At 46.9% G+C, this 17,673-nt stretch overlaps 1 protein-coding gene across 1 annotated transcript in view; it reads right to left on the bottom strand.

Moving 5' to 3' along the window:
- Positions 1–93: 93 nt before the first annotated feature.
- Positions 94–17,673, bottom strand: part of GMPR (guanosine monophosphate reductase) — a 43,691-nt gene continuing 26,111 nt past the window's right edge. Inside the window, exons 7-8 of the mRNA XM_035893519.1 lie at positions 10,912–11,071; positions 94–476 (exon numbers count right to left, since the gene is read on the bottom strand). Coding sequence (XP_035749412.1) covers positions 296–476; positions 10,912–11,071 — 341 coding nt within the window. The 3' untranslated portion in view covers positions 94–295. The remainder of the gene's footprint in view (positions 477–10,911; positions 11,072–17,673) is intronic.

Here is a 17,673-nt window from a genome sequence, read left to right as displayed (position 1 = left end):
TCAGCAGCTATTTATCAGAGGCAGAAAAAACAGGTGAAGAAATGTTGATTAAAAAATAAAATAGGCACAAGAATAAAAGATGAGGCTATTGCATTCTGAACCAATGTCGCTATGTTAATAGCACGACCTTCCCCTTCCAAATCCCAGCCATAGCCCCTCCAACGGCTATGACACTGAGAGTCTGAGAGAGGGGAGAGTTTGCCACTAACACAACATGGAGGAGAAAGCAAAACAAACCAGCAGCCCTTCCTGCTCCTCTCCCCGACCCCTCTCTCTCCAGCCCCCCAGCGCTGGGCTAAGAGAAGACCTGGCTGTGCTGCTGGGTGACTCGGATAAACGTCGTTCTCCTGCTCAGTTCCTTGAGTTTGGCAGCTCCCACATAGGTGCAGGTGGAGCGCAGTCCCCCAAGGATGTCCAGGATGGTGAGTTCCACGTCCCCTCTGTACGGTACCTCCACAGTTCTGCCCTCCGAAGCCCTGAAGAAGAGATCGGTTACTGCATTTATGTCCAGATGCAAAACACAGTAGTGTGCTTACTGGAGCAATGTGGCGCTTAGTACTCTGCATGCTGCAGCGTACAAATGTTGCCCCAGTTTAATTGCTTGTTTGCCTGTGGCTGCTTGCTGCACTCGAGCACTGAAATGCCTCAACTCCAGTCACCACCAATACTGGGAACTAGAAGCAGACAGATCTTGTAGATGCCCCCATATCCCATGAGTGTATTTAAGATCTGCCCCTTCCTCCCCTCTGCCATCTGCCTACAAGCAAGTGAAGCTTCCAGGTTTATTGAAAGGTAAATTTGACCTTGAGAGTTGCAAGCTTTAAAGTACAAGGAACGGCTGGGCTCAAGCAATTTACAGAAACGTTGGAGCTGGTTCTCAGCAGGCACCACTCAGCACAGCTCTACAGAGGCTTCACAGCCCCTGGGGCTCTGTCCCATGTCACTGACTGGACGCAGATGGAGATGCTCCGGCTGTTTCCTACCAGCCTGATTCTCCAGAGCCCAAGGAGATGGAGTGGGAAACCCGTTACTGAAACCTGCTGCAGAGCTGTCCCCTGAAGCTGAAAGGTGAGCTAGCACAGTTCAGAGCCAGGCAGAAAGGCCAGAAAAAATAGCAGTGCTGTGAATACTGTCAAGTATGGGTACATGCCAGCACAGACTGCGCTGTTCCCAAAAGCATATCTGAAGAGTTACACGATGGAAAGCATCCAGGCAAATAACTTTCACTCCTTCCCCTTCAGCTTTCTCCAGCCTCACGCTCAGCAATTCCTCCTGCAGTGGAGTTCCCCGGTCACCAGCTGATCTCACTGGGCTTTAGAGCGTGCTTGTTCTGCATGGCATGCTAGCTCCTTCGGAGGGGCAGGCCTTAGGAGGGGGGGGGTCTAAGAGAAATGCGGAGGGGAGAGGGGATTGCTCTTCTTCTCCCCTATAAAATGGAGGCAGAAATCATGGCAGGGATCTGTCATTGTTGTAAACGTGGCTTTATTTACTTCTCCCTTAAAGAAGTTGTTTAGGGGATAGTGCAAGAAAGAAAGGGCATGCCTATTTGGAGGCTCCATTTGAAAATCATTAACAAGAGCAACAGCGGCTATGTGGAGGTACTTCAGTGCAAGCCTGGCTATATTTCATTCTGTTAGTTTAAATGTGAGGTCAAAGCCCTAGGGAGACAATAAAGGAGAAGTGTTAATATGCCATGTGAATAAGGAACCATGATTAATCTCCCTGCATCTGATGAGTAATTGACTCTTTCTTGAAACTCTTTAAATAAACACAATAATAAGCGGCCAACTGAAGATGTATGTGCCACTGCCACCTAGCAGACTGCATGGGGCGCAGTGGTGAGTCGTTAGGGCCTGCGCTGCTGGGAGTTCACGGGCTTTTCTTTTCAGCTCCAGCGTCAGCAGGGAGAGAAGGCCTGGCCCACAACACGACACAAAGCAGTCATGCTACCATTCTGCAGCTTGGTTTTTGGCCATGCCCACCTCCTCCAGTCAAAGCTCGGCCTCCGGGGAGGCTCCTGCAAGATTGTGAGAGACAGCGCATGTCTGGGATTTGGGGAAACCAGTGTGAATTTAACCTACCAGATCCTGCTGTCTGAAGAGCTTGGCATGCTGTATTGGGTGAGACATGCAGGCTTCACTGCATTCACGCATGACAGTTCACACATGAGAGTCCAATTAATTTATGCATGAACGCCCCATCAGTTCAAGCATGAGTAGCCTGTTAATTCATGCTTGAGCATCATGTGGGGCATAACTCGCAGGGGTTTGATAGCAGGGAGCTGACTGCAAGGGCAGCCCCAGTTACAGCAGTTAACAGACCTGCAGAGATGGGAACATTGCTCCCGAGAGCGTGAACACTTGGCGGTCCTTTTTTCACAGCAAAATTACAGAAATGTGCGACCCTTACAGCCACTGCCCCTGGGACATTCCCCTGCAGTGGCTGTGGTGGTGTCAGGAAGCTGGAGCTTGTGGGATGCCACTTTTGGCTTTGGAGACCAAAACCAACAGAAGTGGTGAACACCTAATGTCACTGCCCCAAAGCTAGACAGTTGCTACTGCTCTTCTAGGATCAGCTGATAAGCTGGTGGGATCAGGAGTAACCTACAGATACCCTACTGGGGGAAGCCCGCTGGAAGAGAGGTGCGAGATTAGCTCCAAAGAAAATGCTGAGAGTCCAGTTTTATGTTTATCCTTGGAAAAAAGTGTCAAAAAGGGCTGAAAATTCTCCGTGCTCCCACCCTACATGCTGGGAAAAATGGATGTTCCAGAAGGAAGAGTATAGGATGGAAGCAGGACAGAAATCTAGAGCTGTGAGTTAAGCAACTGCAAGTGCAACAGAAAGGCCAGAGCGCTGTTAACGTTGTTACAGCTGTGGAGCAAGCCCCAAGACAGCAAAGCTCTTTGGTGTGCCATCCTGCTCCCCAGATGGGGAAATGGCCACTGTGCTGTATGCAAACACTGTTCACACACACACCCCTCTTTGGATGTAAATGAGCCCTACAGCTACTGAACTCATGACCCTATTGGTACTTTCAACCGTGGTGGTAATTTTTGCCTGGATGGTCTTATCATATGCTTTTATGCTACAGCACAGTGAATAACTTGAACAGCTGTTATGTTCCTGGTTGGTTGGAATTTTAGTACGTGTATGTATACATTGTTGCACTATTAACCACTGTATGTGATGGGTATATAACCAAACTGTGATGTTAACCCCTGTAATACGGTACCCGGGATGGAGGAGTGACATTTATTAAGTATTGATTCCTACTGTCTGGTCCAAAGGGAGGAAGAGTGGAGTTTATAACTGATGTACATTAAGACTGTGATGATGTTGAAAGAGTTGAAAATGGATTAGCATTCCAAGAGTTCTTTGATAATGTGCCTAGCAGAGGTGAGGTGTGCCATATAGACCATAAATTGCTGGGCTTGCTGCATTCTTGTGTGAGTGCCAAATTAGTTCATGTATGAGCACGGAATAAATCCTTGCATGAGTGCCCAATTCATTTATGCATGAATGCCCAATTAATTTTTGCATAAGCATGCAATTAGTTCATGCATGCCCAAATAATTTATGCCCAAGCACCCTGTTATACATGCATGAGTGCCCAACTTGTTAATGCATGAGCACCCAGTTAACTTACATACGAGCACCCAATTGTTACATGTATGGGTGCTGTGTTGGGGGTATATGGTAGAGTTTGGGTAGCAAGGGCTGCTGGCGTGACCTGTGTGGGAGAAGGCCATGATCTGCTTCATGCTAGTCACAAAGACAGTTCCACCTGGCTCTGAAACCGGTGTGAGCCACCAAAACTTCAGCCAGTCAGGGGAGCACGTGACACCCCTGCCCGAGTCTATGTGAGAAACAGCAGCAGCCACTGGGAGAGGAGACACGCTTGGTCACGCCTGAGGAGACATGCAGCTGGAGTTACCCTCCTGAAAGGAGGTGCTCCACGCTGAAGGTGTGTGCTCCCAAAGGGACTGTAGTCCCCAGGTGACCCATGCCAAAGCAGAGACACCTGCAAAGGGCCTGTGGGCGACCCACGATACAGCAGGCACAGTAAGAAGGAGGAGTGGCAGACAGAAACGATTACACACATCACCACGATGTCCTGTGCCACCCCTTTCCTCACTGAAGGAACTGGAGAGACTGAGTGTGACCTGTGGTGAAAGTAAGGGGAGCTGAGAGATGGGAGGGGCGAAGAGAGGTGTCTGGCTTAAGTGCAGTCTGGAAAAGGGGGAAAAAAGCTATTATGTGTTTGTTTAATTACCCAACAGTGATTAGAAGTTTGTGTTAGTTGGCAATAAATGAAACTAAACAAAAAAAAAACCCAAGTGAAGACTGTTTGGCCAGCAACAAATGCCTGTGCACAGGCCACGCATGGATTACAAGGGGCATCACAAAAGCTGGCACACTTGGCAGAGGGCTGCATAAGCAAGTCAGCAGGAGCTGCTGAGGGATTTGCAGCTCTGACATCTCTCCTGGAGTTATGACTTGAAACTAACTCTTTCTCAGAAAAGAAAGATGAAGATGGAGCAATTGGGAGGGACTTCTGACAGCTGGGAAAGGTATGCTCAGATGCTCTCAGCAGCGACTCTGTCCCTCGCTAACCACTGAATGGCAAATAGAAAGGGAGAACTACTTGCTTTAGACTTTTTGCACAGGGTCCAATCTGTGGCGCGCCCTCTAACTCCCAGACAGCTCAAGCCTGCTGCTGGCACGGAGGGATGCGCACGGTGAGTGGGAATCCTGGCAGGGTGGATGAGGTGAAGGTGCTCTGTCTGCCCAGCAAGATGTGGGTGGGGATAAAGGGGTCAGGCTGCCCGGCATGAGGCAACCTTATGAGTGGAGTATGTAAGAAATGGCAGGAACCGGGGGCAGGCCTTCCAGGTTATCATTTGAGATGCAGAAAAAGACAGTAAGTAGTAGCCAGCTGCTGGTGCTATTCTGCCTCTGTGGCCCAAATTGCACCCTACGGTTAGTATAAAGTGCCAAAACTCAGCTTAGTAGCAGCTGTGAATTGCTGAGTGACCACAGTAGAACTGCAGCGTTCACACAAAACCTGTGAAATCTCAAAAGGGTTAACAAAAGCAAATTGGCTCTAACTGAACAATACCGTGGTCTCTGTTCCTGCTTGCTTATTTCTTCTCTCCCATAAAAGAAACTTAATAATTGCCGCTCAGAAATTCCCAGCTCTGATCCATGTTCCTCGTGAAGGAGGTAAAAATAAACCAATATATAAATGACATAAAAGTAATGAAACCAGGTACACAGATTTCATACAAAATTAAATGGGATCCACTTGACATACTCATTACAAAAACAGTTACTCTCACAACTTTACTCCCTGCTACACCCATCTCACCTTTGCTGTCAATTTTAATGTAACTGTTTGCTGGAGGCTCAGGCTCTCCAGCCAAAATGCGTAATTTGGAGAAGATGAAGTTAAGTGACAAGTAGTCTGATTCTACAGGGTGCTGAGCACACTGAGCTCCCCACTGCTTGAATAAAACATTGTGAGTGCTCAGGCTCTTTTTAAAGACAAAACAGCTTATTGGGGTCACTGATACAGACTCACAGCTGGGCATTTTAAATATAAAGAAGCCCCACTGAGTTGACGTGTTTGGGGTATCCAGCATTTAAAATGCTGACTTAGAACCCTTTTGGTTCAAGTTTGCCATGAACTAAACTAGTGAGTGACTAAACTTCTGTAAGTTTTCCTACAAAAGCAATTCAAAGCAAAGCCTTGCCCTGTTCCCAATTGTCTCTTCAATGCCCAGCACATTTACGGTGCTGGATAACTAACAGTTGCTATTTTTAAACCATAGTGACACTCATCATGCTGGGACAGGCCAAGCAAGACCAAGACCAAGGCTGGGATGGGTAGCCAGCTCTGCGTTGTGGCTGCAATGTGAAAAAGATGAGAATCGGTTCCTTCACAGTTAGCAGCCGAGGCTAACAGATTCAATGTTTGGAGCTGTCATAGGTAGCAGTAGACTGGGGGACTCCCGTGTCACCTATTAGGGGCACAAAAAGGCAATACCTCAACAGGGATTAAAAATTTCAGATTGTGCTTCTGCTCCCTTGTTGCTGAGGTTTCAGAACTTGATCCCCAGGGGACTCTAAAATCAGGATGCAAATCAAAATACAGCTATGGATCAAGCAGAATTTGTGTAGTATTGCCCATATGGCATTGAAAGGGTGTGTCTAGACTGAGCCAAATACAGCACCCTTCTGTATATCCTTTACTCTTACAAGGCATAATACTTGCACTTTATCTCATTTTTAAGGGGGACTAGTGTCAATTAATTCTCCTGCTGGTGATAAATTTTGTTGCCAGATCACATGCACACCTAACTAGGTGGGGCCGAATTTAACTTCTGCCTTAGTCCTTAGCCCACTGGTACAGCAAGCTTTCTCGAACTTTTCCTGCAGCTTTCACCAGCTCTGTGGTGGCGGCCAGGCCCTAAATGATGATGCTGCACTGAGATCCATGCAGCATGCTTGGGCAGCTCTGTGATCTCTCTGGGAGCTGCCGTTAACTACGTGCCTGACCAGCATCAGGCTTTTCCCACACTCCAGCTGACACAAGCATAGGGTAGCAAAGGACAGTAAGTTATTGTAGTTCAGATAAAAGGTTGCCAGCACCTCTGTTTAACTGGCAGCTGCCACTTTTAAATTATGAGATAATCACTAGTGCTGTCCACTCAGACCATTTGTTCAGAGGCTTTGATGACAAGCAGATTCGCTGGGGGACAAAAATAAGTCCCCAAACTGTACACTGCTTCTGGGAACTGGCATGTGAACCCAGAGTGAATCAAAGCTCAGAGGTATGCAGCACATCTTCCTGATACATCATTTCAGCTTGTCTCAGATGTAGATGGACCCTTGTGCAGCTCTTTCTTCTGCAAATCAAGAGTTGTGCTTGAAGGCAAAAGCACACTGAAGCTGCAGTGCCAAAAGAGCCTTGCAAGGTAACCAGGTGGAAAGCCAGTCCCACAGGTTCCTCCCCTAAGCAATCCACTGGCTGTCCTCAGGGTAGCCAGATACCCTGCAGATAGCGGTGCTTTTAACTGGTACAGCTGCAGCCCATTAGGAGATTTAAAAAAAAAATCCCTTGCACATTGCTCACAAGCTTCTGAGCCCCAGAAAGAGGTACATGGGCTCAGGTAAAGTAGGAAGGGTACACTCCACTCAAGACAGACATGTACATCCTCCTCAGGCAGAAAGTAAAGGTATCCCCGTCCCCTTCTCATCCTGTTAGATGCAGAAAAATCCTGGCTTTAGAAATCTGCCAGAATATACATGTTGTCCTCAAACTACAGCATTAGCTGTATAATTTTGCTTATTAAGAAACATCTTTTTTTTCCTGCAAAACCAAACGCCCTTGGAACTTGCCAAAACTCATCACAAGCTTTTTTGCCCTTGAAAAACTTTACTATCATCTCTCATCCCTATGTCCAACTGATTTTCTTCTCTTCAGAAGTCTTCCTCAGAAAGTAGTACTGAACCAGACTGTGTCTAGTAGTCACAGACAATCAGGTAAGTGCAGCGTCCACAAGCTCTGTTTCCCCATTTTCACATAGGCTTCTCTTTTAATGAGCCTGGGTTTCCTGCCAGACCAGAAAAGCGAATGACTTCATAGAATCATAGAATCACTTTGGTTGGAAAAGACCTTTGAGATCATCAAGTCCAACCTTTAACCTAACCCTGCCATCCCACCCGTAAACCATGTCCCTAAGCACCTCATCTATCCTTCTTTTAAATACCTCCAGGGAGGAGGACTCTACCACCTCCCTGGGCAGCCCATTCCAGAGCCTGACAACCCTTTCGGTGAAGAAGTTTTTCCTAATGTCTAGCCTAAACCTGCCTAAAACTTCATTTGTCTCCAGGTCTCTCCTGCACAACGTCTACCGCTAGCCTTCCTTAGTCTCCATTATTATTCATCAGTGACATAGACAGTGGGATTGAGTGCACCCTGAGCAAGTTTGCAGGCACACCTGAGGGACTGGATGCATCCAGAGGGACCTGGACAAGCTCCAGAAGTAGGCCCATGTGAACCTCATGAGGTTCAACAAGGCAAAGTGCAAGGTCCTGCACCTGGGCCAGGGCAAGCCCTGGTATCAATTGAGGCAAGGCACTGAGAGCAGCCCTGCTGAGAGGGACTTGGGGGTACTGATGGATGAAAAGCTGGACATGAACCGGCAATGTGCACTGGTAGCTCAGAAGGCCAACCACACCCTGGGCTGCATCAAGAGAAGTGTGGCCAGCAGGTCGAGGGAGGTGACTCTGCCGCTCTACTGTGCTCTGGTGAGACCCCACCTGGAGCCCTGTGTCCAGCTCTGCAGCCCTCAGCACAGGAAAGACCTGGACCGGTTGGAGCAGGTCCAGAGGAGGGCCACAAAAATGATCCAAGCACCTCTCCTATGAGGACAGACTGAGAGAGTTGGGGTTGTTCAGCCTGGAGAAGAGAAGGCTCCAGGGAGACCTTATTGTGGCCTTTCAGTGCTTAGCAGGGGCTTATAAGAAAGATGGGGACAGACTTTTTAGTAGGGCCTGTTGCAACAGGGTAAGGGGTAATGGTTTTAAACTAAAAGAGGGTAGATTTAGACTAGATATAAAGAAGAAATTTTTTACTATGAGGGTAGTGGGACACTGGAACGGGTTGCCCAGAGAGGTGGTAGATGCGCCACTGTCCTGGGTTTGGTAGGGACAGAGTTAATTTTCTTCCGAGTAGCTGGCATAGTGCTGTGTTTTGGATTTAGTGTGAGAAGAACGTTGATAACACACTGATGGTTTAGTTGTTGCTAAGTAGTGCTTAGACCAGTCAAGGACTTTTTCAGCTTCCCATGCTCTGCCAGGTGCACAAGAAGCTGGGAGCGGGCACAGCCGGGACAGCTGACCCCAACTGGGCAAGGGATAGTCCATACCACAGGAGGTCATGCTGAATATAGGAACTGGGCGGAGTTGGCTGGGGAGCAGCAACCACTGCTTGGGGACAAGCTGGGCATCGGTCAGCAGGCGGTTAGCAATTGCATTGTGCATCACTTGTTTTGTATATTCTTTTATCATCATCATCATCATGATGATTATTATTATTAATTTTCCTCTGCTGTTTAATTAAACTGTCTTTATCTCAACCCATGGGTTTTACTTTTTTTCCCCAATTCTCTCCCCCATCCCACTGGGGCGGGGGGGAGGGGGAAGAGTGAGCGAGCAGCTGCGTGATGCTTAGTTGCCAGCTGGGGTTAAAACATGACACCCATTCCCAGAAACATTCAAGGTCAGGTTGGCCGGGACTCTGAGCAACCTGATGTAGTTGAAGATGGGATAGATGAGGTGCTTAGGGACATGGTTTAGTGGTGGGATGTCAGGGTTAGGTTAAAGGTTGGACTCGATGATCTCAAAGGTCTTTTCCAACCAAAGTGATTCTATGATTCTATGTCCCTGCTTATTGCAGGGGGGTTGGACCTTCAAAGATCCTTTTCAACCCAAACCATTCTATGGTTCTATGACTTAGGCCAAAGGAGACAGGTGTAAATGCTCTGAAGTAGGCTGTGTCTTACCACTTTATGAAGTGCTAGGTAAACTAATGCACATTTTTATGGTGCATTTTAGGTCTTCAGAAATGGCAGACAAAAACCACCACAAGAGCCAGTGCCAGGGTAGAGGACAGGAGGTGGGGTCAAAAATGCTTTCTATCTAGCGTGATGTCTGGGATTGTCATGGTCCTATCAGCACATCTTTGTGTCAAAGTGTGAATTCTGTTTTGTTTTGTGGATCCCATTCTGCTGTACATTCTGCACTGCCACCTTCACAGTGCCACAACTCTTACCCGTGGTAGCAGCTGGACATGTTGGGGAAAAACCCATATGCTGGAGTAGTTGTAGCAGACGAGGCCAACAAAACCCATCAATCCTGAATGTCTGGAACACTAGGTAAGGTCATTGGCCCCGACATACTTACAAACAGCAGTTTACCAGATGGGACTGGGGCCTGAATTACCCCAGCAGAGAAGAAGAGTCAAAAGGGACCCCTCAATAAAGCAGTGTATACTGTAAGACAGGAAACATTCTCTAACAGATTATGCAAGAACCATGTTGTCTAAGGGCAGTGACTGTATCTGCCACTGATAAGAGAAAAGACACAGAGGTTTTCTGGAGTCATCTGCTTTTTCAAAAAGTCAAAATTCTCAGCACTTTCTGGAGTAAAATAGCAATGGACAAGAGATTCCTTTGCAAAGCCTGTCTTCCTTTCCTCTCCCCTGAGGATTTTAGCTCAAAACCCAAGCTCCTGCATGCTGCATGATTTGGGGCTGCTCTGGTGTTCTGTTACCCGTAAGAAGACTGCTGAACAAGCACAGGAGGGAGTCCTGGGCCTATGACTGAGGGTGCTTTGCAGGTCCTGGGCACTCATTAGCGTTGCAGCTGTAACTCAACTTGATACTGGGGAAACCCCAGCTGAGCTTCACCAGTTCACCACGCACCCACTTTTTGCAAACAGAAGGGAACATGTGGGCTAGCGCGAACCCATACACAAACAGGACACCCAACCTGGACAAGCAAAAGGCCAGAAACTGCAGCCTGCTATGCCATGTTCCAGCATTTAATTCATACACATTCCGAGAGACCCCTAAGTCATGAGTGACTAATGACTTCCCAGACCACACAGCACTGGCTGCAATCAAGTGAACACAGTTGCTCTCAGCTAGCCACCCCCAGCTCCTTCTCTCTGTCTCCCCCTTGATGTCATCCCTCCCTCAGATCTGCTGCTGTAGCTGTTGGTAACAGCTTCCTAAACAGGAATAGAGGCATGGGCCTGTTTCCAACAGATGTCTTTTGCACAACTCCGCTCCAGAAGTTACTGGATGGCTGGCTCACTGCAATCACTCCTGTGTGGAATTCATACCTGTATTCAGCAACCCCTCCTGCGTGCTTCTTCATGGCTGTATCAGAGCTCATTCCATAGAATAGTTTCACCTTCTTGCCATTTTTTTCCATAATCTCTCCAGCACACTGGTCATGGCCAGCAAACATTCCTCCAAGCATGACAAAATCAGCACCGGCTCCTGTGATCAGCAAAGTGACAAGTAAGAAAGCAGGGAAGGGAGAAGAGGGTGAAAGACAAAGCAAGAACACGGTGGCCTCCAAAACCAATAGCCAGCCCTAAACAGTTTGGTACAGAAAGCCCCCTCCTGTAATAGATGCAGCAAACTTGGAAGAAATGCTTTCCTGAAGAACTGACACATGCTGAATTTTCTCTGGAATTTCTCTGGTATTTTAAATGGAATGAATCCTTTTCTGTTGTGATGACAAGGATACATATTATTCTACTCCACCCCACGCTATTGTCAAACTCAGTTTTAACTCTTTACTTCATAATAGTATCTGAGCACAGTTCCTTATTAACTACTATTGTGACTGCAGTAGCCAGAAGCCCTAATCACAGGGCTGGGACCTGTTGAGCTCAATGATGCACAGAGAAGAGGACACCTCCTACTTCAAGACCTTTCTGGGCTACAAGCTGTGAGTGGGAACATGCCCTGAAGGAAAGCATACTCATGCATGTAATGTACTCCTCCCAACACTGATAGAAAACCAGCATGCTTTTTAACAAAACAATGGATTTTTCAAGTCATATGTGTTCAGCGTAGGTCCAGGTGATCCCTTGTCAAAGAAAGAGATTTGGATGGGTCTGCATTTGGTTCCTGTTATTTAAAAACTCTGGGCCAAGGACCACCACCCCTGGGTTCTGTGGTTCTCAGCACACTCCGCAAAGGAGGTCTAACCCATAGCTACAACTCCTAAATACATTCCAGATACTAAATAACAACACTGAATACTCAGTCATGCCTATTCAGTTTGTCCCTCTCTCCTGGCTTTGCAAATCACAAAGTCAATTCCACCAAGAAAGTTTTTGGAATCACTCTTGATTTTCTACTATGATTTCCAATATTTCCAGCTGGGCTGGAACTATTCCACCAGCAGCTCCTCCTGTGATATTTTGGCATATCTAGTCTTGCTTGAAAAAGTTTGGCTTTTACTCTTTTATGAGCCTGTGGTGACCCATCCCTGAAACAAAGCATTTTCCTGTTGAGCCTCTCTGCTTCTTCAATGTGTATGTGTCAGAACAGGCCTCCCCTCTGCCCAGCTTCTTCTCAGAACTGGCAAAAGAACAGGGCTATAAACCTCACTTCATAGAAAGCAGATAAGCCTGAACTAACCCCACCCCATTATGGACATGTCCAAAATCTGAGGAGATCCCAGGTTAGGTAAGTCTGACATGAGGATTTGCTCTGATGTGTTGCTATCCAATAGCACTGGACCTTGAAATCTGAAAAGTGAAATCATGATCAAATCCGCTCAGCTTCTGCCATCTGTTTAAAAGCTCTGTAGACAAATCTGAATTTGGGAATTTTTTGATCTTAGAATACGTGACAACTGTGGGGTGTGCAGTGACTTATAAAAGCCAGTTCCCTCCCCCCACCCCTTTGCCAAAGAGCAGACTGAGTAGCAGTGCCGGGGAGCAGAGCACCCAGCTGCTCTGCTGACCTCGCCTCCCTTTGCCTGGGTGTTGTTTGAAAGGAACAGTATGTCCATGGTAAAGGGATATTAAAAATGAGGCTTGTGCAAAACCGCTGAGCACATCACAAGCAATATTTATAGCCAGGCACCCATTCAGGTGTCCTATCATGCCAGCTACCTGGCAGCTTTTTTCCTGAGCTCTCTTTCAGATGGCTGAGTTTTAAAGCCTCGGTTTGACTCATGTCTGATACTACTATTAACCTGCCAAAGACAAAGGGAACACTCATCCTTTAAGACACTCTCAATTACTGGTGGGGAGCTCCTGTTGTTACTTGGCACAATCTTGCTCCACCTTTGCAAGAAATAAGTACCCTGGGAAATCTAGTTGATGTCTTCATGGGTGGAAAAAAACAACACAAGGAAGGAGGGACAGATTTGGGGTCAGGGTTTCAAAGACGGCGTTGTTTTAAACAAGTCATAGGCCTGCCGAAGGACACTCTCGATGCTTCGCCTTGTCCATACTATCTCCTGATCCCCAGTTCTAGTCCTGTCTCTGGTTGGGGGTCTCACAGCCTCCAAATTATTAATGCAAAACAGTCACATGAAACCTACACTTCAGAATTTTGGCTCCTGTCCACTTAAGTATCTATTTATTATTTTTCTTTTGACTGCCTGTTCTGGGAGGAAAGCAAATATGTTTGAATTACAGGATTGAAATGCATCCAACTTGAGTAACTTTTGCAAACTGCGAGATAATTCATCAAGCTTCTCTAGAAGAGAAGAGCTATGTTACAGCAGACGCAGCATGTCTAAACATTGGAATGACACATGCTTACTGTCCTGCAGCTCCAGGAATCACAAATCCATATTAAATATACTTTTCCAGTGCTCTCCAGAACTTTCCACCCTGTTTCAGTGTTGCAAAGATGTCTGAAAGTTTCAAGTCTGTTCCACTACTTTTCCACCAGCTAACATCCAACTGGGAGGCTGTAGTTTTGAGCATGGTCTTTCTTTACTTATGCATGGGTTTTTGTATGACCAGAAGCATTTGTGATGTTTGTGACACACAGCTGCAGACTTTCACTTTCAAGTACAGACAGACAGCATGCCATTATTTTAGGTTGTGGGGGACTGGAGCACCTGGCAACAACCCCTTAGATAATACAGGATGTGATGGGGTATGCTGCATACAAGCATCCCAGTAGCTCGCCAGAGTTTGCTAGACTCACCCTGTTTCGACACAATGCCACTTCAATGCACTGACTCTCCCCTTGAGGCCTACGCTGTATCTGGGCTGATTTTGCTCATTCACATTTCACAGAATCACAGAATAACAGAATGGCTGCGGTTGGAAGGGACCTCTGGAGATCATCTGGTTCCAAACCCCCCTCCTAAAGCAAGCTCACCTGCAGGCTGCACAGGATTGCGTCCAGGCAGATTTTGAATATTGCCAGAGGAGACTCTACAACCTGTCTGGGCAGCCTGTTCCAGCGCTCTGTCACCTTCAAAGTAAATAAGTTCTTCCTCCGATCCAGATGCAACCTCCTGCGTTTCAGTTTGTGCCCTTACCCTGTCTCTGGGCACCACTGAAAAGAGTCTGGCCCCATCCTCCTGTCACCCACCCTTAGGATATTTGTAAGTGTTGATAAGATCCCCTCTCAGTCTCCTCTTCTCCAGGCTGAACAGGCCCAGCTCTCTCAGCCTTTTCTCCTGGGACAGTTGTTCCAGTCCCCTCATCATCTTTGTAGCCCTCCACTGGACTCTCTCTAGTAGTTCCTTGTCTTTCTTGGACAGGGGAGCCCAGAACTGGACACAGTACTCACACAGTGCCTTCTCTTTAAGCCATTACAGAGTATGTGTGTGCTGATGCCAGCCCAATCTTGCAGCACTTGCACAGTTCTGCTGGATCTGGATGGAGTCCCTCAGATGCCTTTTGTATGCCTGATAATACAAGTTACTGATAACCAGATTGGCTCTGTACAAATTCAGCTGGAGTCGGCCTGGATTTGTGGCCTGGGCAGCCCTCCAGGCAGATACAGCTTAAGTTTGCCTGGATCACAGCTGGCCCTAGAATCAATATTCACCTGTGCTCCAGCTGAGCCAGTGAGCCTTTGCAACAGTAGGTATACACACACAGCTACTGAAAACAGGAAAAAAAAAGCTGGTACGATCTGTCAGGTATATTTTGGAACCAGTGTATGTCCCCGGTTGACTTTTCCACATGATTTTTCCTTCCTCTTCCTTCCCTGCTCCTGTATCTCTTCTCACCACCGCCGTTAAGGAACAGCAGTATTGTGTTAAAGATGCTGGCGTAGGATTCAAAAGGCACATTCTGTTCCTGGCTGTGTCACAAAAATATATGTGACCTCAGGCAACTGAACTTAGTATTTCTGTGCTCTGACTTCTCATCTTTAAAAAAGGAGACAGTAGTGCCTCCCTGGGGCATTCTGAGAAATGTGTTCTTGTTATCAGCCTTTCCAAGGGTGCAGTTATGTGAACCATCTGAGAGCCCAACACGAAGTGCTTTCATGCTTTCTCTCATTCCTCCATCAAAACACCTCTATTTCTCCTGATCAGCCTACATCTTTTCCATTATCATCTCCAATACCCAGACAGCAGTGGCATCTTCAGTATACCAAATACATACCAGGTTCCCATCCAGCAGTTCCAGAATTCTAGAATTCTCTCCCAAAGTACCTGTCCCTCCTGGCATTTTTGTCCCCCACCTTCAGTGCTTCTCTGTTCCTTGCCTTTTCAAATAGGCTTCTACCTTGTTTCACCTCTGTCAAAATGTCCAATCTGCCTCTGACTCCTGACACTAGTCAGTAGTGTCATCTTCCACTTGTAAAGCTTCTCAGCATCTTCTTCATGGTGCTTCACAATTCTTCACTTGCACTCAATCCATTCCACTCCTCCTGTTCCCAGAGACTTGCCTCCTCCAGTCACATCTTTAGCCATTTGTTGATGGTAGTCTTCACATCTGGGACTCCCTCACACTTTCTCTGATTCAAATGGCTGCTTTGTTGGTGTTTTATAATGAACACCTCAACATCCCTTTCATGAAGACTTTACATTGATCCACCAAAAAAGAGACAGCATGATCACTTTAACCAAAAGTCCTCTTTGGGTCTCTTGTCCACGCTTTGTCCAGGCCTCCATCCCCAGGTGAATTGTACATCCATGTGTTTTATCACCTAGTCTCTGCTATCTGGTATGTAACTCCTCCCGCCGCAAGAGGCTCTCAGCAAGCACAGAGGTCTGTGCTAGACAATGAAGTATCAGTATCAAGGCTTTGGCTTGTAAATGCTGGGCATGGAGGCTATATTCTACGTGGCTCACATAGCCAATCACCTCAACAGCAGTCAATAAACACTGACAGTAATAACATTATCTAGAAGTTTATTTTGCCACCCACCTTTGACAAACATACACCTGGCTCCAGCTAGTCAGATGTCCCCAGTGTGTCTTCCTCAATTATACCTAACCACATACTGTAAGCTTATTGCCTCAGGATAACCTCTATCAGTTCAAGCCCTGTACCTGTGACACAGATCAGACTGATCTGTCTGGCCTACCATCAGAGTAGGACTGCTGCCTGTATGATCTCAGCTTTCTGATGCTCCTCTGTCCCAGGGACAACCCACGGTGGCCTTCAAACATGTACCAATGTGAATCCCAACAACTCCTGACAATCAGCAAGACCAGAATCTGCCCTTTCACAGGTTTCAAGCAAGTTTCTGTTCAGTTAGCCCGAAGAGGCTACAAGGACCCTTCAGATTTGCTATAAACAACACGAAGGAAATAATCTTAAATGCTTTGAAGTTGATTCCTGTTGTACTAACTTCTGGAAACGCTCTTGCTGAAGAAAGGCCAGGTTTCTGTGCAGGCAGCTGGGAATGCAGTGAGGTTGCAATCTCAGTTCACAAGCTCCCAACAACAACAATGCCAGCAAGAACTGGGCGACCTGCAGAGCCAGAGAAAGTCAGGCAGAACAAAGGCCTCAATGCAGGCAGCCCGATGTTGGAGTGGGCTGGGCTGAGGAGAGGTTTGGTGTTTTTTTAATACAATCTTCCTGCCAAAAAGAGTGGATGCCGCTGTTCAGCTATGTCAGAATCACCCAACTGGAGGTATCTTTTCCCTACGTCACATCACCCACTGGATAACACAAGGGTGATGTGAAATCCTGTGACTGAGCAGATTCCTTGCTGGTAGCAATCACTCCACGGCTGTGCTTAACATTCTCTAATTAAGTCTTCCTTGTCATTTGACCTGCCTAAAAACAGGAGCTGTCTGCAAACTTAGAAGACAGATTTTGGTTTCAACTTTTCCAGGAGGCCCGGAGTTTTTCTTGGCAGGTCTGTAATCTGAGTTTAGTCCTGCCCCTGCTTTCCATACTTTCAAAGCTTCCTGCCAAGCAGACATGCTGTATCATAATGTGCTCTCTCTTCTATCTTACCACCCTGAAATCCCAATGAGAGACTGTGCTGTCCCACTGTATTCTGGGTATTACCCCACTGTGACATCTCCAAAGGGTCTGGCATTTTGAGGGGGTGGGGGAGTTTCTTTAAATGTCCTGTCAGCCCAGTATGCATTTAGCACCTGCTTCACATATGCTGCTGCAACAAGGTTATGGCTAAGTGACAATCCTGACCTTGATCCCCACACACCGATGTAACTTTCATGCCCAACAGAAAATACTCACAGATTAAATTCTCTATTCTGTCAGCAAAAGCTGGTGCAATTCACAGAAGCTATTGGCACGAGAGCAAAATCTGTTAATTATTAACTTAGATGTTTTAGACGTCTGCTCAGCTGCAGGGGGTACAGTATAAATAAAATCTTGTCTCTTCAAGTGGATGGCTGATCCCAAGAACATCACCAGGGATCTGGCCTGCCTTTTTGTTTTTTATTTCTGTCCAACAAACATTCCACCACCTCTTCATCCATTCAAGGCCCAGGTCAGTCAGATCTGGCAATGTTACAGGCATCTTTGAACCCTATTCAGAAGAAACCCATATCAGTTTTCTTTGTATTACTGTCCCAGTGGCTGTATCCCATGCACACCTGGCAGATAGTTTCTAAATAGGACTTCGACCACTGTCTGTTTTGCGCTGCAGAATTTGGACTGTCTGGTCCAAAGAGCAAA

This window comes from Egretta garzetta, unplaced genomic scaffold, assembly GCF_000687185.1.
Source record: "Egretta garzetta isolate BGI_Z169 unplaced genomic scaffold, ASM68718v1 scaffold14, whole genome shotgun sequence".
Classification (NCBI taxonomy): domain Eukaryota; kingdom Metazoa; phylum Chordata; class Aves; order Pelecaniformes; family Ardeidae; genus Egretta; species Egretta garzetta.
The sequence above is the reverse complement of the archived record's forward strand: the minus strand, read 5'-3'. Positions and strand labels throughout refer to the sequence as shown.